Source organism: Athalia rosae, chromosome 6 (genome assembly GCF_917208135.1).
Source record: "Athalia rosae chromosome 6, iyAthRosa1.1, whole genome shotgun sequence".
NCBI lineage: Eukaryota > Metazoa > Arthropoda > Insecta > Hymenoptera > Athaliidae > Athalia > Athalia rosae.
The window spans coordinates 2,613,201-2,635,821 of record NC_064031.1 but is presented as its reverse complement, the minus strand read 5'-3'; the positions used below and the strand labels follow the sequence as shown (position 1 = coordinate 2,635,821).

Below are 22,621 nucleotides of genomic sequence, written 5' to 3'. Positions count from 1 at the left end.
CGGACTCGTAACAGCGCGCGTTTGTTCGAATTTTTTGAAATTCTTTTTTTTTCCTCTCCCTCCCCTCATGATCCAACGGGAAAAAGAAACCAGCGAAGATCGGATTCCGCGGATTCGGTTACGGTCCGGTACGATAATCGATCTTTCGACCGGGCGTTCAAGTTTCCGTGACTAGCGTTCCGTTTTCGAACTCGGTCGCCGGCGTGCGGTGAACACGCGCTTCGTCAAAGTCTGGGGAGTTGAAATAGTTGGCCGCCACTTACGACGAATCGGCGATTACGTCCGACGGAATAGTCGGAATTCTCAAATTAAACGTGTGTGAGCGTACCCCCGGAGCTGCACAGTTTCGGCAACGCGTATACATATATATCCCTCGAGCGTATTCACATAGGTATTTGTAATTACTACGTAACGTGCGAGTGGGGGGTGGGTAGGGCACACCGCGCGGAAACGAGGAATTACGTCGCGAGGGTACGGAAGTCCAAAGGCGACCTACTCGGACCACGTTCGTATCCGGACGTCTCCGAGGCATACGTTGAATATTTTTGTCATTGTCCGCGAAACTGTCGGCACCGATTGTTTCCGAAAATTAATCGAATGTTTCATGAATTTCCGCGCGACTCAGATTTTCGTCGATGATTCGCGTTTGCCCGAGGACGTGAATGAGGATGGTGTTCGAAATTTTTGAAATTCGTTTATTTTGGCGCGGTTACATTGAACAGATCGTTGATTCTTCGGTTTTTAACGTTCCATTTTTTTACTCCGTTCGAGCAGGCCAATTCGCTCCAATAAATCGGCACGTGATTGTCTCCGCCATTTTCACCCTTGCGCTGAATTTCTCGCCGATGACGTTCTCCCGGTCGTTTCTGGTTTTTTCTTCTTTTTCCAAATTTGCTCGCCGGCAGTATCGTTAGTAATAAGAAGAACAGAAACTCCATCGCGCTTATCAAACTGAATCCAACGAACACACCGCAAATTCCACCGATATTACCTGCGGATAGATCGTCATTGTCATTGTGATTACGGTAATCGAATCGTATCAAATATTCTCAGAGCAGAATAACGTGGAAAAAAAAAGAGTTTTCCCAGCTCTCGCTCTATTTTATCATTTATCTCGCTGAGGATTCTTCTTTTTTTTTTTTTATTCTACACTCAATCCAGCTGTGTCTGGGGTACCTGTAGGTGTGTAAATGCGTCACGTTTACCTCGCGAACGACGCGTCGTTTCCGTTTCCTATTTTCGAAAGGACGTAGGTGTACATAAAGTACGCGGAAAAAGGTCCGCGAGCGAGATAAAATGCCGTATGTGAGTAATATTTCACTAGGAAAGGAAAATTTTGTATATACGTATTTCGAAAATTCAACGCCCTTTTTGGGTGGGGGTGAAAATATTTTTTTTGCAACGACGAATTTTCCAGCACGCGTCCAATTTCCCAAATTTGACGACATTTCTTCTTACGGTGAGAAGAAAATCATCCCCGTTCGTGAAAAGTACACAAAAAACGGGACGTTCGATGTCGTGATCAAGGTTCGGCGGATTTTTTTCTACTCACTCAAAAGCTCGTACCAGTAGTAAATCAGGTCTTGCTTCAACCTTGGTATACCGACGGTGCCGAAGTAAATATGAACAACGCTGTGCTCGGCTAGACTCACGTTGTAACTGGAAAAGGAAGAATTACAAAATCAGGGAAAACCTGAAAGATGATCAACGAAGGAATCAAGACTCGAAATTACATCAAATTTGTCGCGTGGAATCCACGGGGATGTAGGGAGGTCACGGTATTCCGTACGAAATAACGGACGTCGTTGCAGGCCGGATAACATTCGCTGCAGTCGAGACCGGAAAGCGTTTCGTAGGTCGCAGCTTTCGGGTAACCTTCGTCTGAGTCCCACCGATCCTCGGGAACTTCGTGCGGAAATAAGACCCACCATTTTGCTGTGCGAAAATGAAACAAGTTTCCGGTTAGATATCCAACTCGAGGGGGCGAGGGGGGGGGGTAAAGCGATGAAAAGCTTTCTCAATTTTTCTTTCGCTCCTTCATAATTTTCGCTTTCTCCGTCTGTCAACCGGCTTTTTCTCAAAACGTTTCGAAGGGACAAAAAATACTAAAGTTTTCGATTATCTCTTTTCCGTCCACCCCGTATGTTCGAATCGTTATAAAGCTCACATTTATTAGCGTTGAGACACGGAAGGTCCGTCATATCGCAGGTTCTCCTCATATCTGAAATATAAAATCGTGTTATCCTACGTGTGCACAGTACGTACGTCAATAACGATTTTCTTAATGCTCTCCTAATCGCGATCGTTTGGGATCATTTTTCTGTTTTTTCTTCTTCTCTCTCTTTTTTTCTTTTTATCTCGCGTTCAACGATCGACACGTCGATGCATTTATTATTCACGCCTGTTTACTGCGTTTGATCGCGGGTACCCGTAGCCCCGCGAAGCGCGTCAACGATTCAACGAATCGACGGTTATATCCTTAAACGAGTACTGACCTCTTTTCGGGAAAAAAAACGGCAGACAATTGCACGTCCTCCATATATCCTCCACTCGACAATTCACTATACAATCGCTGTACGTGTATCCGGTGAATAATTTTTGCAATTCGGTGTTGAATATACATTTTCTTTTTTCCACCGGATAGTTTATTATATCGTCGGGCGTGCAGAACAGTATCGCGTCCAGTCTGAGGTAAGTTTCGGTGGACGGCGATATCATTTGCTCTATCACGCTGCCGCTCGGATTGTCCGGATAATCTTCCGAGTCGAATATTATTATCTGAAAGGAGCAAAAAACGAATCGTTCAACCGTAACGTCGATAACAATCGTCGCCGTTGTTCCGATTCCTTGCACCTGGGATCGTCTCACCTTCCAACCCCGACCGCTGGGTATCGTGTAAAAATAATCGTCGAGCAACGGTTCGATCAAGATACTCAGACCGTTGGAAACTCCCGGTCCATTGGGACGCAGTACTTTACTTTTGTAACCCGTACTGTTGTAACCGCTGGCCCTGATTTTGTATTTTCGTTATTCGGAGCCAAAATAAGGGAGGATCAGACGCCGCGTGCTTAAATTCGACGAGAATTTCTCGATTTTTTTTTTTGTTTTTTGATAATTTTCTTACGGTATGAACTCGTCGCTCTGTCGCACGTAATTGAAAGTGCAGCAGTAACCGTCTTGAGTTTTACGAAGCGTGAAAATATCGGAACACGTCACTTCTCGTCCGGCGTAAGTACAGCTCAGTATCACGTCCTGACAACGAGGCGTTAACTGCGGAAAAAAATGAAGAGAAAAATGTATATAAATTTTTTTGTCGTTGTTGAAACGAATGAAAATTGGCAGATTTTTCTACCTGCGCGTACATACATTCTTCATGATTTCGTTGAGATCGTATGGGCCGTCGTAAAATTCCAGCAGCATTTTATGAAGCGAGTCGTGTTCCGTTTCGAAAGACTCGTGCGTGTAATCGTAGAGGTGGCCGAGGTATCTGAGGAGTTCCAAAATTTCTTGATAACTCTTCGATTTCCGAATCTCGGCTTCGTGACTGAGGAGGCATAAAATGAAAGGGGGAGCGAGTTATCAGAATTTGACGAGAGAGAGGAATATTTCGATTGGATCGAAAAGAAATAATTCATATAGATTTTCCTCACATGGATTTGGCCAACACAGTCGCAGAATTGTAGCTTATTCGGTTCAGCGTGCAGAGAGCGAGTGCTGAAATTTTGATTCATTACTAGCAGGCATTGTAGTGTCGGTGCACGTCAAATAACTCGCTAACCAAGCTCAACCAAGCGACGAAAATTCGGGTGCGTTCGCTACGAGTTTTTCAAACGGACCGCGATTATTCAGAATTGAAAACAGAGTTCGCGGTTCCGATAGAACATCAATTAAAAATCACAAATGTGGTTAATCAACGGCTCCGCGTGGCTGTCGGGTAAAATAACGGTTGTTTATTACCACCTCGCTATGTTCGGACTGTAGATTTACCGTTTTGATAAAGGAAATCAAAATTCGATTGATTTTAAAATCTCAAAAATCGCGTCGAATCGAGGTCTCGATTTCGAAGAGAATAAGAATGGAAAACTAAAAAAATGAAGAATATTTTTCAAATTTCGGATACCCACCGGGAAACGCAATTTTGGTAGTTGGGTACTGATCTTTGTCCTCGGTTGCGATGATCGGCGATCTTCTGTACTCACCGTAAACGTCGAGAACAACGTAAGCCACACCGCATATCATAAAGGCGTAGATAATCACCCAGACGATTCTGCGAGGAAAAATATTATTCAACCAACGAAACGATCGATTATTTTTTTCTTCTCGTCTACCTTTCGGCCCAGTGGCGTCCCGGCTCCGTGAAATACTTGCAGCCGTTCAGGCTAGAATTTTCGCAGTACAATTTCAATTGTTCGAGAAACGCAGCAGATTTCGAATTCCGATTGCTCCTCGAGCGGATCCAACCGTTGACTTCGGGCAGATCGACGGTTTCGCTGATGCTTTTCATGGCGCGCGATAATCTTTCGTCGAAATTTTTCAACCCTTTTTTAGCCGGTTTTTCGTTACATCCCGCGCTGAAATCACCAAGTCGTGGAATTTCGGGGAGTGAAAAATTGACGAGTTGTAAAATAAGTGTAATAATGAGAAGTCGAAGAGGATTTTTTGAAGAAATAAATAAGAAATGATTACATTATCGTTTCACGGTTTGACGATGAAAATTTAGACAACTTCATGCCGTTAAGCTCGCAAATATCATACTTCCTCCCCTGCAGGCTCTTATTCGCTCTCGCTTCTCACGGCGAAACCTTTCCTCCACTGAATATTTCAACCCCGTTTTCTCCCCACAGCCCGAAAATCCTCGCGTCAAAAATTCTACCGGAACTAGACTTATGTACACACGCACGCGTATGTACACCGTATCCTCTCATTAAGCTTTTAGTCGCACGCAAGTTATTTACGGGTATACATGCGGTACGCACAAATGTTAGAGAAAAGGAAACAATCAAAATCAAAATCGAAAGAAAGTGAAAATCGATTGCAAAAAACATTTCAAGCTTTACGTCCCTATGTTTGTACGTTTGACAGAAAGAAAAAGAGAATGAAAGTATTCAAAAATAAGCGAAAAAGCTCAAGCTCAAGCAATTCAAAAAATGTCGGATGTTCATTAATTCGATGGATATATTTAGACGAAGGAATGTCACCCTTTTGGCTTTTCCTTGATATATTTTTTTGGCGTTACCGAATTAAACAATCGGCCTGGAGGTGAAGTTCGCGAATGTTACGGGATGGGGAATCTGCTTTGCAGTCTGAGTCGAGTGAAATTTTGTTATTGTATTTACGTTGAATTTACTCCGCCCACGAAATTTCTGACGTTAACTTAATTTCACCTCGAAAACCGTGAGTTTATACGATAAAATGTATAGACGGTTTTATTGCTGTTGGTTATGCACATAACAATTGATTCCATACACAAGCCTTCCAACTCTTTACATCATAATAATAACGCGATTTATGGCAACGTCGATGTAACGGACATTTCAAGTCAATTTCCATCATCAACGTACGTACCTGACTATCGTTTGAGATTTCAACTCGTGAAAATAGTTTTTTTTTCCCTCGCGCACTTTTTTTTTTCAATTTTCCGACGTACGAAAACGTTATATAGATTACCACCTTGGAGAACTGCGAGCTTTGTCGCTCGATTATATTATATTCCTGTGTTTGACTTCGCGTGCCAGTCGAGGTTTGAGGGGTAATTCTTCACCGCACAATATCCCGCGCTGCACCCCTCACATGTACAGCGTTTCCTGCACATGTACCCACATTATATGTACTTCAAAATAGACACGTCGGGTAAATGCCTGTAAACGAGCAAGTTCGCAATTTTATGTATATTCTGTCATCTACAAAACGTTATAACACAAAGCAAACGTTATTAGACAAGTGTGCGGTACATAGAGAAATACATATATCTACAATAACTTGTGTGCCTAATAGACGTACACATATGTCACATGAATATCGATCTGCAATCACCCTACGGAATCGTTGCTACGCGTGACTTTCGTTTTAAACGTACCTAATCAGTGGGAAAGTCGTTAAAGTCTTTTTTTTTCCTTTTTCTTTTTTTTTCCCGTGAGTAGAAAAAATGTACGTTCTCAAATCATTCGCGAGACTCTGTCCCGGATACTTTTCAATCAGATATACGTAACTCGCGTATTTTTTTTCACGAAGCTCGTTCAGAAAAAAAAAGCTCGACGAAATACGTTCTTACCAATTTCACGTCTCCTGACCATACGTCTTTTCATATATGAAATGATATGCATACATGAATTTCCATAGGGTATCCCAAAAGTAACGGACGCCTTTGTCGCATCTAATAGAAAAGAAAATTCCGAAACGAAAAGTCCCAAGCTATTTTTTGATCAGACGCCTGGATCATTAATTATCGATCAAAACAAGAAGCCAATCAGGCGCACGCTACATTGGCAAGACAAGACCTAACCTTACCCTATCGCTTTACCTCCACGCTGTCTTGCCACTGTAGTGCGCACCTGATTGGCTTCTTGTTTTGATCGATAATTAATGATCCAGGCGTCTAATCGAAAAATAGCCAAGGACTTTTCGTTTTGGAATCTTATTTTCCATCAGATGTAAGACACGACAATGGCGTCCGTTACTTCTGGGGGACCCAGTAGATGTATATAAGTTATATAACTTAACCGACCGTAACAGACGTAAACGTATGTATATATATACCCGATGTACATTATATACACCTGTATTAACTCAAATTACAAGTTATTTTACGGTTGTTTGAAAGCACATAAAAATTTTACGCCCCTAAACTCGCTCGGATTCCGTCAACGACCCGCTTTTCCTTTGGCTTTTACTTTTCCTGTACTTATTAGAATTATTATGATTATTATTGTTATTGTTGTTATGTTTTTATCGTGCTCTTCAATGATCGTGACGATCGTATATCGGGGTATACGGGAGTAACTAGATACTTTATGTCGTTGTAAAGCTTGCGAAGAGAAATATTTCGGCTGTATACAAGAGTTGATAGTTAAATATAACAAGTCATGTACATTCCATCATCGCGGTACATAGGTATAACGTATATAAATATCTTCAATCATAAAAAATGATAACGTTAATCGTGGCAATTAATGTTTTAAAGTGACGTTATTAAGTTTTTTCATTTTTGTTCTGAGCCAGGGAGTTTTTTCAATTTGATATTAAAAATTTGTGATATCGATATTATGAGGCAATCCGCGCGGAGTAGATCGGCGCGTTGGTGTTTGATGAAAATTGTTGAGCATAAATTATAAATAGTTATGAGGAGGAAAAAAGAAAAACTGCGAAGTCGCAGCAATGAAGAAGAAGAAGAAGAAGAAGACGGAGACGCCGTAGAGTAAGGAGTGTTGTTGGATGGATTTTGGCGCGGGATAAGATGAAGGGAAAGTTTCGAAGCCGCAACTAGGGAACAATCCGGTAGCATGACGCGAAGACTCAACTTTCTCACTTCCCGGATATATCTATCTCTGCGTGTATACGGGTATATATGTAGACGTATATACCTATAACAAGACCCGATAAACTTTCGGTAAGTAAAACATTTCGGTTTTGGCTCTACGGTTTTGCTTTCAGACGCCCATCGCTCCGTCGAGGATTTATGTATATCTATGTATAATTCAGAACAAAATCTACTACCGGACCATCTGTCGCAACTCTTACAAGTTCCCCGAGGCGAATTCCGGATAACAGACCCCCTTTTATGCGCGTCCCTTTTACCCATAAACGCGAATACATTACGTAATACCCGATCGGATTAAACTGAAACGATTTATTTCATCTCACGATCGACGATCGGGTACAGATATCATGAAAGATGCAGCCATTTTGTTTTCATTCGGCCATTTTGTTTTCATTCGGCCATTTTGTTTTCATTCAGCCATTTTGTTTTCATTCGGCCATTTTGTGTTCGCGTTAGTACAAAATGGCGGTGCATGGGACGAGGTTATCATCGGTAAACATCGGGGTGGAGGAACAACTTCCTTTTCGTAACTCGACCCCCATCCGTCAAGGATGCGATTTATTTTTCGGGGTCGCTTTTCGTGACATATACCACACCGCAGGTACAAGGGCGGTATAGCTGTTAGGTCTGCCTCGGGAGTCACGAATAATATTTGTGCTAGATTTCGGCTCTGAAATATCACGATAGTCAAACACGAGAAAATCTATCGAGCGACGAACTAGCGAACGCGAATGAATGAATATAATGGAAAATGGTGGGAAGAGGGAGTGGGGGGGAGGCAGATTTCAGAACGGTAGCCATGACCAGGCGAAAGGGGGATGGGATTCGTACCAGTCGCAGCAATCTGTGGCAACGAGTCCTCGCGGCCACAAATCACTCCATTGCCCGGCTCGCTTTTTTCCCATCTTTTTTATTTTCGCTATTTTTTCTTCTCTCTTTGCCACCCTCTTTCTCTATATTTCTCTTTCCATGTTCCTTTTCCACTTTTCTCTCTCTACCCGGTGATCGCGGAAAAAAAGACGACGTGAACGAAGTGCCCTCCCACTCCCGCACCTCACAACCTCCGTAATACCTACCAGCGTTTTCAAATGAAGAACGATTATCGGCTATTGCTGCCCGTTAGAATTCGGATATATATATATATATATTCTCTCGTTCCCGTATAAAGCAGCTAGCTGGGCTGGCCATCAATTTTTTCTTTTTGCTCTTTCTCATGTCCCGTTTATCCTTCACATTTTAAACCTTCGATCTGATTCATATCCACTTTTATCTCGTACAAGTAACGATCTCTCTCGCGTTACACCGATCTGACGTGAAAATCGGACTGGAAAAATCTCTCGTTTGATAATAACTATCGACTCGCCGTCTCTTTTTTTCTTCCATTTCGGAAATAGATGTTTGTCTCTACTCGTGACTCGACGTAGCTGCGGTTACACGCTACCGACTTCGGAATACAAACCACCGGAAATTACTGCGATTTGGTTTTTTCTCCTTCAAAAATTTGCGACTCTTGCGTTCTCCTCTGCGTGCGGACGTAGGAAAATTATCCTCGGAAGGATACGGACGGGATAACGGCGAAATTTCCCTGTTACGAGGACAGAAATGAGCTTGCGCTTTCAGACCCAAAATGGCGGGTGAACTTTTCCCAGGGGAAAAACGTCGCTAGAATGAAAAATCCGAAAACGGGCGAAATTATTTGTATCGTGCCCGAAGCTGTTGGGGCGGTTCCGTGAGACAAAAGCCCTTGGATTCCAGCCGGAACGTACGCGCGGAAATATGAAGTTAGGTGAAAGTATGTAGCTGCACCTAGAAACATTGATACAAAGCTAGAAACGACAATAGCCGGAGGCACCTCGAAGAGAGGGGTGCGCTCGGATGGGTGGGGAAAGTCTGAGCGGCGCTCCTGCACACGTTCGAACCACCTACGACCTTCGACTTCGGACGTAACCACCTTATTTCGAAATCCCGGAAAATCCAGCGCTGGTATCAAAGCGTCTCGCGATTCCGCCTCCTACCCCGAACGAACGGTCGCTTCGCTCGCTAATTGTCCCGAGCTTTCGCACGCCCGACCTTTCGAAAATCCTCTCTCGGAAAACAATGCGAAGATATGTACGGTAGCTACGCATACGTATACTTATACACGATACATGGAATACGGTATATAACGTACGGGTGTGTGAGAGAGCAGCAGAGTAGAAAACGCAACGGCGGTCGGAGGAGAGAATTAAAACTTGCAGCCCATGCCGTCACCGCTGCCGCTAAAATTCCACCTTTTTATATAACTCTTACAGAAACAGTCCCCCCGGGCGTCCCTCGCACTCCCCTCGCTACCGCTACCGCTCCTCTTTCTTCTTTACCTAGCTGACGCTATTTTTCACTTTATTTTACTTCAATTCCAACTTTAAGTGGATTATACTCAGCTGCATTTTGTACTTTTATTTAATAGTTTTACGAAAGTTTCACGATTTCCGTGTGTTGTACGTGGACGTTACGGTATACCTGTGTGTATCTATAAATACGTTATCCCGAGGGAAACGTTTCGCTCAGATCTTCTGATATTTCATCACAAATGACCCGAGTACGAAAGTGACATGATTTTTTTCCGTGTTCTCAGAAGCGTCCCGGGGACCGATGTTCCAATTTTCGGAATAAAACGGAGGGGATCGTGATTCCGGGATCAAATTCATTGTTCTAATCGGCCGAAAATTTTGAAAAATGAAAGCACCCGATTAAAAAAAGTCAGTTCTCATGCCAGCGTGAGAAATCGGGGTCAACCGGACTCGCCACAATGCGTATTAAATTCCTTTGACGTTTTTTTTCCTTTGACTTTATTCCTATTTTCGTCTTTTTTACCTGAGAGCGGTAAGGCCTTTCGTAGATTGCTTATAGGTAGAACCCTCGAGGCTTTGAAAGCGAAGCTGGTAGCTTCGGCGCATCGCGAGGCACGATCATCTTCAACCCTCGAAATTCTAGTGAACATCTCGAGACAGTTTTGAGAGGTATTTGGAAAAGCGAACTCGAATGTTTCACGTCCAGCATTCATGTATATTACTACGGGCTGTTATAAGCCCGAGCGTGCACACACAGGTGTGTATACGCTGTACACGTGCACACGTACACATGTATCTTAAAAGCCTTCGAATCTCTTTTGTCTCTCCTGTATAACATCGGAATACTAAAATAGTCTGCAGTATTATACCCCATATAAAGTGTATTGGTTGATGCTCGCCTATGCATATATGTAGGACTAGATCAATATCATGCATACATGTATTTTTCCTACTCCAGGTATTAGTTCCGAGGGAATCACTGGACATTAATCTTTCCCAAGAGTTTCTGTATTCCGATAATCCCGTTCAACCAGCCGTTTACTGCGTATCGATAATTCGCTTCGACATTTATTTTGTCACAATTTCAGAAGAAAACGAGGCGAGAAATCTGATTTTTTTTGATACCGTGTGGAGAGGGCTCGGAAAAGCTTCGAGATATTTTCAACGTGCTTTCGCAGCCATCTCGAAAATTAGGTGAATTTTGATTCATTTACAATTCGAGTCACCCGAACCATGATTATCGCCACCATTTTTAGCCCAGGATCAATACTTTCAGACTTCACCTAGTTTGAGGGATGCATTTTTTAGCGTCCGCAGTTATTTCGCTAATCGTCAAGTTTTGTCGCGAAAATAATGAGGACCAATCAAGTAGGAAATTTTATCCACCGCAACTTCGATCATCTCCGATTTCACCCTAGGATCAATATTTTCGGAACTATACCTCATCCAAGTTTTGCATTTGTCAGTTTATTTCAGGGGCTTAACGACTACCTAATTTATTTTTTCATCCTTTTGCGACACGATGGGATCCGATGCGCCGCGATATCCCCGACGTAGTAGATAATGGGAAAGATGACGTTATAAAAATCCCTTTGGTGTTCATCTCCACAACGATTTCCGTTGGCTGTCGGTCGACCTGAATATTCATAACTTTGCTGCACATCCACGCGCACGCGATCGTTAATTGTCGTTCTTACAGTCGTTGCTTTGACGGAGGCGAAAAACTCAATTTTCTCTATGATTTATAAATAGGGGAGAAAAATTGCGGACGTAGAGCACCTGTAGCTGATCGAAACGCGATCGTTTCTATCGCGATTTTTGCGGTCTTCGTGAATCCGCACGGATGAAAATTGAGCAAACATTGATGTAAAATTTTGACGAAAAATGTGATAAAAGAACGTTTGATTACGGTGTCATTATCGTGTCATTAGATTTCGGTAACACGTTATCCATTGATCTGTAGTATTATTACGCCTGAAGAATAATGAATTGATAATAACTAGGATGACGGAGAAACGGTTTGAAATTTGAGTTGACGGCTCGTAATGGTAATGGATAAATAATGCATGGATATACCACACATGCAACAAATTTACATACATACATGGTATACAACCACCGCTATTTTATGCACTTTAGTCGCAATGATGATATTAATAATACTAATAATAACTCCGCTCTATGCAATGTAGATGAGATATAACGGATGAATTTTAATACGGAGTTTAACGAGGACATTAACCACGTCATAAAATGATTTGCCAATCACGATGATACTTCAGCTATCGAGTATAACATACGTACGTCATTATCAAAATTTTACTTTTCACCTTTACGAGCATAAATTTGTTAATATTGTGCTGCTGGCTTCTCGTTGACATTTTTTATTCATGCATTTTACTTCTGTATTAGTGTACAGTAAAATGGAAAGAAAAAGAAAAACTATTATACACCAGGGTAAATGAAAAATCAAGTTGTACGCTTGGAAAAATGGAAGGAAAAGAGAGTCTAAAAAAGCTCTGATGTAAGGCGGATATGTATAGCTACCCGACCAGTGATTTTGTGCGGATCAATCTTGGTAATCTTTCGTTGAATATTGAATCGTTTTTTTTTTTTCGAGTAATATACTTGTCAGGTGTCACGTTTATTCTATGAAAAAAATACACACAAAATGGATGGACGATTGGACATCAAAATCTGTGGGAACACCCACTCACGATTTCACTGATTCGATTTATAAATTTGACAAAGATTAATGTCAGAAAATTGTGGGAGTATATATCGAGTACTTGAAGAGTTACAAGATTCCTTCTTAACTCGGATATAGAGATGAATCTCTTCCGACCTCATTCTTTTTATCCTGATTCGAAATTATTGATTGGTTTATTTTTTGCAAAAAATGCTTATGATATAAAACAGAAATCCGTGAACCTCATTTCGGGGACTCTCTCTCCTTCATTTTTCTGTTTTTCTCACCATCTCAATTGATCATCACTTGCAATCTTATACAAGCGATTTAGACTTCGATTATTTGATCGATGACGATTGATTAGCAAGTGCATTGATTTAGGCACGAAGCGATATATGTATAACAATCGAACAAATTGCAGCCAATCAAGAAACATCCGATCGAGGGCGTGTAATTTGATGAAAGGTCAACAGAGTACATATGTGTTGCAGGTATTCCGTCTTGGATTCGACGGCAGTTCGGCTTCGGCGACAGAAGAGGCGACATCGGGAGCGACATCAGTAGCAAAGCAGGTCCCTCAGAGCGACGATGAAGAGACAGAACGGTGAGCAGAACTTCACATGAAATTTAGTTGAATATTGCTGAAATCGGTTGCGCAAACGTGCCTATATGTATTTTTATCACTCGCTCTCGACTATTCATACTAAAAACAGTCGTTAGAAATACGCTAGCCCGGGTTCGGAACAATCCTTTAAAATTCTGAGAGATGCCTTTTCAATTAGATTACGCGTTTCATTCTGTTTTTTGAAATTCGGAGATAATCAATTGATTTATCTAACTAATGCAAATAAGATATAGCCATTATTCTTGATCAACTTTCTATACAAAACTTTTCTATTTTTTCGGGCCGTCCATGAAATAGTTTTCGAATCATTCGAGCGTCTGTTTTCCATTGTGGTTCGATTACGTTATTATGAGCTTCACTGAAGGATGTATTGCAAATGCACTGAATGCAGCTCCAGAAAAATTCGTAGCGATGATTTTACAATGATTCACTCAATTTCTTTTCTCAATGAGATACGGAATGATTTATTGATCTCTTTCGTGGATACAAATGGAGTATAAATATAAGCGATTGTTATAATCTGATTTGAATTGTACATGTGATATTTTTGTCTCTTCCAAGTAGATGACCATTGCGTGATGGAACCGAATCAGGACATCAACGAGTCTCTCCAAAGATCGACGCCTCTCCATCCTGATGATGATCAGATGATGGATCTGCAACACATGAGACGTACAACACCTTCCTTTTGCGAAGGTATGTTTCATCTAATTTATCCCTTTCGAGAGTCCATAGTATATTCCAACATTTAGAGTCTGCGTATATGAATTGCACCCCCTTGAAAAAAATGTTCAAAATCCTCCTTATAAAATCAGATCACCTAGCATTACCCAATAGACTCGGTAAATTCATACACCCCCATAATAAAATTCATTAGACACGCCAATGAGGCAAGACAATAATTTATTATCATACAACTTGGTACAATTTATTAGAATTCAAACGTCTTACACTTTATATACTGATCATAAAATAAGTCATACATTAGGTAAGCTATGTAATCAGTTAACTAATTGTATATTTGTTATTTATGTTACAGGTCGCATATCCTTCGACGTCATTGACCCCCTGGACTTCCCCTGTTCATCAGGGGGAGTCCAGGGACCCGTCCCCTGGGACTGCGCGGCCTCCCACCGCCCCCGGGGTCCCAGGGGACCCAGTCCCTGAGGACATGTCCTCGGGGATGCGGTATCCCCGCTGGAGGGGATGCCATATCCCGAGGGACATGTGCTCAGGAACTGGTCTTCGGGGACACGTGTCCCCCCAGGGACACGTCCCCGGGGATGCGGTATCCCCGCTGGAGGGGATGCCGGGTCCTTGGGGGCGTGGCCTTGGGGGAATACGCGTCCTCGAAAATCCCGGGAAAAGGAGGTCCCAAGCGGTCACTCGTTTTCTTGATTTCTCTAGAGAAACGAAAAACAAAGTGTCCGCTTGGGACCTCCTTTTCCCGGGATTTTCGAGGACGCGTATTCCCCCAAGGCCACGCCCCCAAGGACCCGGCATCCCCTCCAGCGGGGATACCGCATCCCCGGGGACGTGTCCCTGGGGGGACACGCGTCCCCGAAGACCAGTTCCTGAGCACATGTCCCTCGGGATATGGCATCCCCTCCAGCGGGGATACCGCATCCCCGAGGACATGTCCTCAGGGACTGGGTCCCCTGGGACCCCGGGGGCGGTGGGAGGCCGCGCAGTCCCAGGGGACGGGTCCCTGGACTCCCCCTGATGAACAGGGGAAGTCCAGGGGGTCATAACTGCGGCGACAGCATCTCCGGGTACCTGGAAAATACGAAAAGTGCATTATTAATGACGTAATATAAGAATATGTTATCAGCAATATTATATTTTATGTCAATATGTTAGTTGAATGTTATGTTATATTATCTGTTAATATATTACTGCCAATGTGATGTTATAATATATTAAATTGAATATATTTTTGTAATATACTCTAACTTATATCGTACTGATAATTATTTCATACCTGAAAACGAATTGTGCGATGCCATGTGACTACTGCCCTTCGTGGTTGGGAGTTGAATGAGTACTGCGATGCACTAGGCACCGTGATGATTGATTGAAAGCCTGGAATAAATGTCATCTAAGTAATGAAGTGAAATTGTAAACCTGAACCTAAGATATATGAATAAATTGGTTGACGATATAATAGCGGAGATCATTTCTCGACCTATGATAAATTCCCAAATCCTGCAGATAGACGAATCATAGTGTTCGAAGGCAGGGACCACTATCCCGCACTTGAGAACATCATGATTGATCAAGTACTAATATGAGAGTTCATCAACGTGTGATTAATTATACGTAATTGTTCGAAATTTCGAAGACAAAGAATATTCTTCGCATAGAGTTACGGCGCCAACTTTCTTCATTCTGCATACGAGTGAATTTGGGCACCAGATCCAGATTCCCGAGATCGCAAAATATGAATACTTTACATTCTGACACCAAAAAACGGTAAGCCTATAGCCTTGGGATTTTCTCAAAATCTGAGATGGAAATTCATACTTCTTATATAGAGTTCTCGATGGTATTTCCATGTATTTTGATCTCAGCGATCCGAATTCGCGAGCTAAATAATTCTATCTTTAAAATTGACCAATTCATCGCTCCAAAATGTGAAAAATCAAGGATATCTTGACAGGATTCGTTCGTAACTCAATTTCATTGACGTATTCGTATTCATGCAGGTGCAATTTCATGCTGACGTTCCAGAAATAAAGGTACGTGATCAAAGATTCATCTCCAATTTTTCCCTGATCTTTTGCGATTATTTCCGATTTTTTCCTGATTTTTCAGAAGATTTTTCAATTCAGCCGCCCCGCCTCGATATGGCCACGTGACCGGACTCGCGAATACAGCTAGCGCCATGTGGCGGAATTTTTGTGAACTAAAATTCCAAGTTTCTTGCCCCTTGACGTCAGGCAATGTGATGCGTGAAAGAGAGGTAAAAGGAAGATGCAAAAGTTTTGACCCTCCTTCAAGCAAAAACGGAAAACTATTGACCCCGTCTTGACAATAAAGGCAGAAGTTTTGTCACTAGCTCTAAGCCAGAATGCAAAAGTATTGACCATTCTTCTGACAGAAAAACGGCAAAAGTTTTGTCGGTTCTCTGAACGGAACCGGAAAAGTATTGACCTGAAATACATCTCTTTCACGCATCACATTGCCTGACGTCAAGGGGCAAGAAACTTGGGATTTTAGTTCACAAAAATTCCGCCACATGGCGCTAGCTGTATTCGCGAGTCCGGTCACGTGGGCTGTCACGTGACGTCATCACGTGACGTGACCACGTGGCCAGCAGCAGAAAAATTCAAACATATTCAGAAAAATAGGAGAAAGATCGGAAAAAATCACAAAAAAACAGAAAAAATTTCGAAAAATCGGGAAAAATTGAGAAATAAATTAGGGATGACGTACTTTTAGTGTCAAATCATGAGGAGCCTTTGAAGGGTCAGGAATATTTAGTAATTGAAAAGTCAATAAGAAAATTATATAAAAATCGAGAAAAAAATGCTAAAAATCAGCGAATATTGGAAATAAATCTGTGATAACGATTACAGATGATGACAATCAGTGAATGATGATGAATATACATTTAGAATTCCGGTGACGTTTCAGTGGAAGTAATACCTCGTAACTACACTTGGCGCTTAAGAATCTGCGTCAAGTGTCAGCATGGAATTGCACCCTTACGCGAAGAAAAACATGAGAAAAGTGTCCTGCATTTCATTTCGGGAATACTTTACAACTTGACCCGAGAAAATGGTAAGCCTATAGTCTCAGGATTCTCCCAAAATTTTGAGACGGTGTTCAATATTTTTTTTTGAAGGGTTTTCTATGCCATTCTTATGTATTTTGTTCTCAGGAATCCAAATTCGCGAATTAAAATAATCTATCTTCAAAATTGACCGAGTTATCGCCAGTTTATTGGTCCTAAATGTAAAAAATCGAGGATATCTCGATGGGATTTATTCCTAACTCAATTCAATCGACGTATTCGTATTCCTTGTACAAAAATACACAAGATAAGTGTCCTGCATTCTATTTTAGGAATACGTTACATTTTGACCCGAAAAAACGGTAAGCCTATAGCCTTAGGATTTTCTCAAAATTTCAGACGATGTTCAACAATTTTTTTTATGGAGTTTCCCATGCTATTCCTATGTATTTTGATCTCAGGAATCCGAATTTAAAAGTTGAAATAATCTATCTTTAAAATTAACCGAGTTATCGCCAGTTTATCGGTCGAAAATGTAAAAAATCGAGGATATCTCGATCGGATTTATTCCTAACTCAATTTAATCGACGTATTCGTATTCCTTGTGCAAAAATACACAAGAAAAGTGTCCTGCAATTGATTTTAGAAATACTTCGCATTTTGACCCAAAAAAACGGTAAGCCTATAGCCTTAGGATTTTTTCAAAATTTGAGACAAAATTCAACAATTTTTTCTATGGAGTTTCCCATGCTATTCCTATGTATTTCGATCTCAGGAATCCTAATTTGAAAGTTAAAATGATCTATCTTCAAAATTAACCGAGTTATCGCCAGTTTATTGGTCCTAAATGTAAAAAATCGAGGATATCTTCACGAGAGTTAGCGATCGAAGTAATCACCTATAAACTGCAGACGCACGAAATCTAATTCATTTCACATATGAGATCATACCAGAATCAAGTTAATTTGCGAATCTCATCAACGAATGAATATCTTAACAACTGAATAAATAAATGCATGAACACATCAATTTAGAAGCATTGAAATCCTACCGAATCATCGATTCGATCAAATAATTCGGTTCTCCATTTATTTATTCGACTGATTGGATAGTAAAAAAGGCTCTTGAAATACTAATCGTTGAAGTAATCGTTCAAAATATCATTGTTACTAATCAATCGTCTGATTACTGAATCAGTTCGCAATCATAGACGCGACGATTGCTTTACATCGACGACGAGAGTAGATAGACATCAATCATTTCTTACCTTATATGAATTTCTCAGCACAACGTAGGGATGGTAGTTGAAAGTTGAACAGTATCGCGAAGAACTAGGCAACTTCAACGTCTGTCATGTATGAATCTGAAATGCGAAAATATCATGTCAGAAACCAAGTGAAATTGTAAAATTGAATCTCAAATATATCGATAAATTTGTTCATGAAATGTTGATGAAGCATAATTTCAAACAAAAATCCCGATGATAGGTACCTGCCGTGATTTTAGACAAAAAAATTGATATTATCTCGAAACCAATCCGATCATTTTCAGTTAAGTTCATGAATAAAGTAATGCTATGTTTTGTAACGAGCTAAGTATAGTCATCTAGAATTTGAACGATCAAAGATATTTCTACAGCGCAGAATCGGGACCCTCTTACTCCCTCGATCCAAAATACGGAAAATACAATTGTGAATAATCAGGATTTTCCGTTTTTGAACAAAGATCTCAATCTCTCCTACCATTGAGTTTAATCGTTACTCAAAATCTATCAAAATTCCAAGTTCGTGTCGCATGACCTCCAAAACAAATTCTTTGAAACGAATTGTTGACCGATCGGGAGCCCGGACATACGACGGTCAGGGTAAAAACATTATATGCTCACCAGTGCTTGTGGAAAAATCGCCGAATCACGGAATTCACAAAATTTCCACTGATATAGGTCTTTCACTAACTACCGATTGTCGAGCACTTTTTTAAAATATGTAGATCAAACGAAACACTACTTCCCGAGTCACTGCTCGAACAAAACTGACCCCTGGACTCATTGTCAACCAAAAATATGGCGCTGTAGTAACCGCGTACTATTCCGTTGCTAATCCTCACCCAAATATGTTTCTTTCTCCTCGCTAGCTTCTTCTATCTCTTCTTAAAGGATGTACGCACTACCATCGATGTCGCTCCCGATGACGACGTTGCCTCGGCTGTTGCGGCCGTACTGCCGATGCCTCGGAGAAGGAGAATCTACGTACGAGACGCTGCCAATGATCGAATACCGAATCGCACGTTTTCAATTGACTGTTTCAAGATTATTCGGAATTTTTCGTGAACTTTTTTCATGAAAAACTGAATGGCGGCTGTGCGAGCTTCATTTTCCAAAATCTTCGCTAATTTTCGGGAGGATTCTTCGGGATTTCGGGGTGAAAAACACCAAATATAGTCAAGACAATATCTCTATTTTAATGAAGATTGTAGTAGTAATTTGTCTTCGAAGAAAATGTACAAGTCATTTATACAAATCACCGACACCGCACACATAATGAAAAGCTTCGTGGATGCTCCAGAAATGGTCTTGCATTTTCAGTGAGGGGCCAAACAGCTTGATGGTTCAAACGTTCCTTTACCGAAACAAAAAAAACGGAACGAAGATGAGTACACGTGTCAAACGTAAAATGCAGCTCCGGAAAATAAGAGTTATTTCCGGAAATATTACGTATTCTAGATCAGAACATCTTCGTGTCTGGCCGGTTTTTTTTTTTTTTTTTTGTCACAAGTTTTACAATATCGCACCAATCATTCCGACGATCGTCCGTGCGGCGGTTCCACCAGCGCAACCGGCTGGAAGCGTCGCTCGGAGTATCGGTTATCTCATCACGGTCTCCGTGGAGGCGGCGATGACGTTGTTTCACCAGTTTGATGTGAGTAATCCGAGTAAATTTAACCTCGGACTTACGTAATCCCAGTCGCAATGGCGTGGAGTCTCGTATTCCACGTCGGATAATGAAATAACAAAATCTGTATTATTCGACAGCGTAATACGATTCCGCGTAGTTCCAAAACGAACAAAGTTCGTTTCGAGGAGGTTCGCACCTCGTGCATCATCGTAGGATATCTGAACGGTTTGTCGAACTTCGAACGTCGGAGTGTAATTATTTAACGCGATATAATATCGTTGACTTTTGGTGATCGTTGAAAAACGAACGAACTTCGCAGTTCGCTGGTTTTTACTCGTCGTTCCCTCAATCTCGTACGAATCGGGGAAATCTTTAAGTAATCCCATTGCAGCGGTTGACCAATCAGTTGGTACGAGATTGCCGTTAGTGGGAAAAATATACTCGAAGGTGGAGATGGAAGATTTTTATTTACGTTCGACGCGCCCGATGCATTGCTAGGTAATTTTCAAGTGGTTCAGTTATCGCCGATGACATTGAAGTGCGTTGTTCGGATCTCACCGAGCGTTCGTCTGACATTGACTTATCGAAGTTCGGAGCAATGTTCGATTTCAGTTTGAGCCAAATAGCCGTAAGTGTCACGACCGTTTTAGTGGCGGTTTATTTTTTTTACGCCTGGAGTCATTCCTACTGGAAGAGAAAGAACATACCGGGTCCGCGTCCGATCCCCGTATTCGGAAACTTCAAGAACATCGTTTTTCGAAACAATTCGCAAGTAGAGGAGGTTTTGGATTGGTACAAAGAATGGAAATACGAGCCTCTCGTCGGATTGTACATCGGATCGACGCCCTTGCTGTTGGTCAACGATGTGGAGATGATAAAAACAATTCTGATAAAAGACTTCTCGTCGTTCACCGATCGCGGGGTGATCATCAACGAAGAGGCTGACCCTCTGAGCGCTCACCTGTTCGCTCTGGAGGGTCACCGGTGGAGAGGACTCAGATCCAAATTGTCGCCCGCTTTCACGTCCGGTAAATTGAAACAGATGTACTACTTGCTGAACGAGTGCGCCGACCACTTCGAAAAATACGTCGCCGAATTGGTGGCGAAAAACGAACCGATAGAATGCAGGGAACTCACGGCCAAGTTCACCACCGACGTTATTGGGTCGTGCGCCTTCGGTCTGGATCTGAAAGCGATGAGCAACGACGGCAGCGAATTCAGAAAAATGAGTCGTGCCATTTTTCAACCGACCCTCAGAAACACGTTGGCGGGACTCATGATGGCCTTGTGCCCCAGCTTGTTCAAATTTTTCAATGTCCGCGTAACCCCGAAGGAAGTCACGAACTTCTTCTTGGATATCACGTCGCAGACGATTTCTTACAGAAAAAAGTGCGACATCGTTCGTCACGATTTCGTCGATTTGCTGATTCAGATTCAAGCTCACCCCGACCAGACGGATTTCGGTGAGTTCGTTCTCTTCATGTCCGGCATTCCTTTCCTTCCTTCGTTTGGAATGAAATGAGTCCTTTTTTTTGTTTTTTTCTGTGTCGCACAGAATTGACGGACAGTCTGATAGCCGCTCAAGCCTTCGTATTCTTCCTCGCCGGCTTCGAGACATCTTCGACGACTATAAGCTACGCGCTCTACGAACTCGCGCAAAATCAGCGCGTCCAGGACAAACTTCGCGACGAAATTCTCGACGCGCTTAACAAGCACAACGGAGAACTTCCTTACGAAACGATCAAGGAACTCGGATACTTGGACAAGGTCATGCAGGGTGGGGATTCTTTTTTCGTTTCACACGGTCGAAGATCTTTTCGTTCGAACTTTCGACCCTCGATTGCTACGGGGTTTGTTTTACGTTCGCAGAAACTCTGAGGAAACATCCGCCCTTGGGAACTCTGTTCAGACAGTCGGTAAAGGATTTTACCATCGCCGACGGTAAGATTGACTTGCCGAAGGGGACGAGGATCTTCATACCGGTGATGGGACTCCACTACGATCCTGACTATTATCGCAACCCTGAGGTATTCGACCCCAAAAACTTTGACGAGGCGAAAATAAAGAGGAGGCCTCAGATGGCCTACTTACCGTTCGGCGACGGACCTCGAAACTGCATTGGTAAATAATTCGGCAATCTCGAGCGTCCGATCCGATCAGCTGCTCTTCTACAAAAGGAGTCGTACGTTATTCGACGGAAACCCAGACGACGATTTTTAAATTTTTCAGGTTCTCGATTCGCCACGTACCAGACGAAAATAGGTCTCATCAGGATTTTGAAAAACTACAGGGTAGACGTTTGCTCGAAAACTACGATTCCCTACGTCATCGACAAGGCCAGTTTCATCTTGACGCCCGTCGGTGGAATACATCTACAATTTACGAAAATTTAATCCGTCAGCCCCCTTACTCCGGGTAGAAACCGATCACCTGTCCCGAAATATCCGCGATAATTTCGCGGTTGGAATTCATCAGACAATGCGATTCGAGTCGGTGGTTTTTCAGAAGGTGGATGAAACAGGCTCGAAGATTCTTGGGTCGGAAATGAATCGAAAACTGAATGAATATAATTTAATTAAGTGACAAAAATGTTGTTAGAATGTACGGAGTCGCTGGAGCTGGCGCTCTTCTTCAGGTTTTTTATAAATAATATCATTCGGAAAGGAGTTGAAATATTAATTTGAGTATACCGCCTGGTGTTGGGCAAACTATAAAGACGAGATATCAAAGTAGTTTGATGTGCGTGAAATTAGGCGACGATATAGGATGCGAAAAATTAAACCGAGTGACATTGAGGATTTTTGATCAAT

The 22,621-nt window shown here is 42.0% G+C and overlaps 2 protein-coding genes and 1 long non-coding RNA gene across 5 annotated transcripts; 1 reads left to right on the top strand and 2 right to left on the bottom strand.

Annotated features, from left to right (window-relative positions):
* Nucleotides 1-695: 695 nt before the first annotated feature.
* Nucleotides 696-6,329, bottom strand: LOC105688685 (sodium channel protein Nach-like). The gene is made up of 10 exons (XM_048656842.1): nucleotides 4,329-6,329; nucleotides 3,651-4,267; nucleotides 3,367-3,544; nucleotides 3,125-3,270; nucleotides 2,869-3,010; nucleotides 2,496-2,778; nucleotides 2,168-2,221; nucleotides 1,734-1,935; nucleotides 1,553-1,659; nucleotides 696-991 (listed from the first exon to the last, which is right to left on the bottom strand). Exons 3-10 carry the CDS (start codon nucleotides 3,418-3,420, stop codon nucleotides 696-698), a joined length of 1,284 nt encoding a protein of 427 aa, XP_048512799.1. The 5' UTR covers nucleotides 3,421-3,544; nucleotides 3,651-4,267; nucleotides 4,329-6,329.
* Nucleotides 6,330-14,907: 8,578 nt separating this feature from the next.
* LOC125501471 lies at nucleotides 14,908-20,009 on the bottom strand. Of its 3 annotated transcripts, none has more exons than XR_007279045.1 (5): nucleotides 19,871-20,009; nucleotides 18,803-19,535; nucleotides 18,185-18,280; nucleotides 15,163-15,263; nucleotides 14,908-14,957 (listed from the first exon to the last, which is right to left on the bottom strand). It is a non-coding gene; the product is annotated as an uncharacterized LOC125501471 (long non-coding RNA). The 3 variants fall into 3 exon arrangements; XR_007279044.1 differs by lacking the exon at nucleotides 19,871-20,009 and adding an exon at nucleotides 19,708-19,857; XR_007279043.1 differs by lacking the exon at nucleotides 19,871-20,009 and having other exon boundaries at nucleotides 18,803-19,857.
* A 29-nt stretch (nucleotides 20,010-20,038) lies between these two features.
* Nucleotides 20,039-22,477, top strand: LOC105684893 (probable cytochrome P450 6a14). Its single transcript, XM_012398597.4, has 4 exons — nucleotides 20,039-21,274; nucleotides 21,367-21,588; nucleotides 21,681-21,932; nucleotides 22,041-22,477. The coding sequence occupies exons 1-4, from the start codon at nucleotides 20,410-20,412 to the stop codon at nucleotides 22,202-22,204; spliced, it is 1,503 nt and encodes a 500-aa protein (XP_012254020.2). The 5' UTR covers nucleotides 20,039-20,409; the 3' UTR covers nucleotides 22,205-22,477.
* Nucleotides 22,478-22,621: the final 144 nt, after the last annotated feature.

What these genes read in the sequence shown, in the direction of transcription:
- LOC105684893 (XM_012398597.4), top strand. Translation starts at nt 20,410, where the DNA reads ATGTTCGATTTCAGTTTGAGCCAAATAGCCGTAAGTGTCACGACCGTT. An exon ending in CCCCGACCAGACGGATTTCG is followed by an intron (nt 21,275 to 21,366) that starts GTGAGTTCGTTC and finishes TGTGTCGCACAG; the next exon opens with AATTGACGGACAGTCTGATA. An exon ending in CGGACCTCGAAACTGCATTG is followed by an intron (nt 21,933 to 22,040) that starts GTAAATAATTCG and finishes TAAATTTTTCAG; the next exon opens with GTTCTCGATTCGCCACGTAC.
- LOC105688685 (XM_048656842.1), bottom strand. Translation starts at nt 3,420, where the DNA reads ATGCTGCTGGAATTTTACGACGGCCCATACGATCTCAACGAAATCATG. An exon ending in CCAGCGGTCGGGGTTGGAAG is followed by an intron (nt 2,779 to 2,868) that starts GTGAGACGATCC and finishes TGCTCCTTTCAG; the next exon opens with ATAATAATATTCGACTCGGA. An exon ending in GTGTCTCAACGCTAATAAAT is followed by an intron (nt 1,936 to 2,167) that starts GTGAGCTTTATA and finishes ATTTTCGCACAG; the next exon opens with CAAAATGGTGGGTCTTATTT.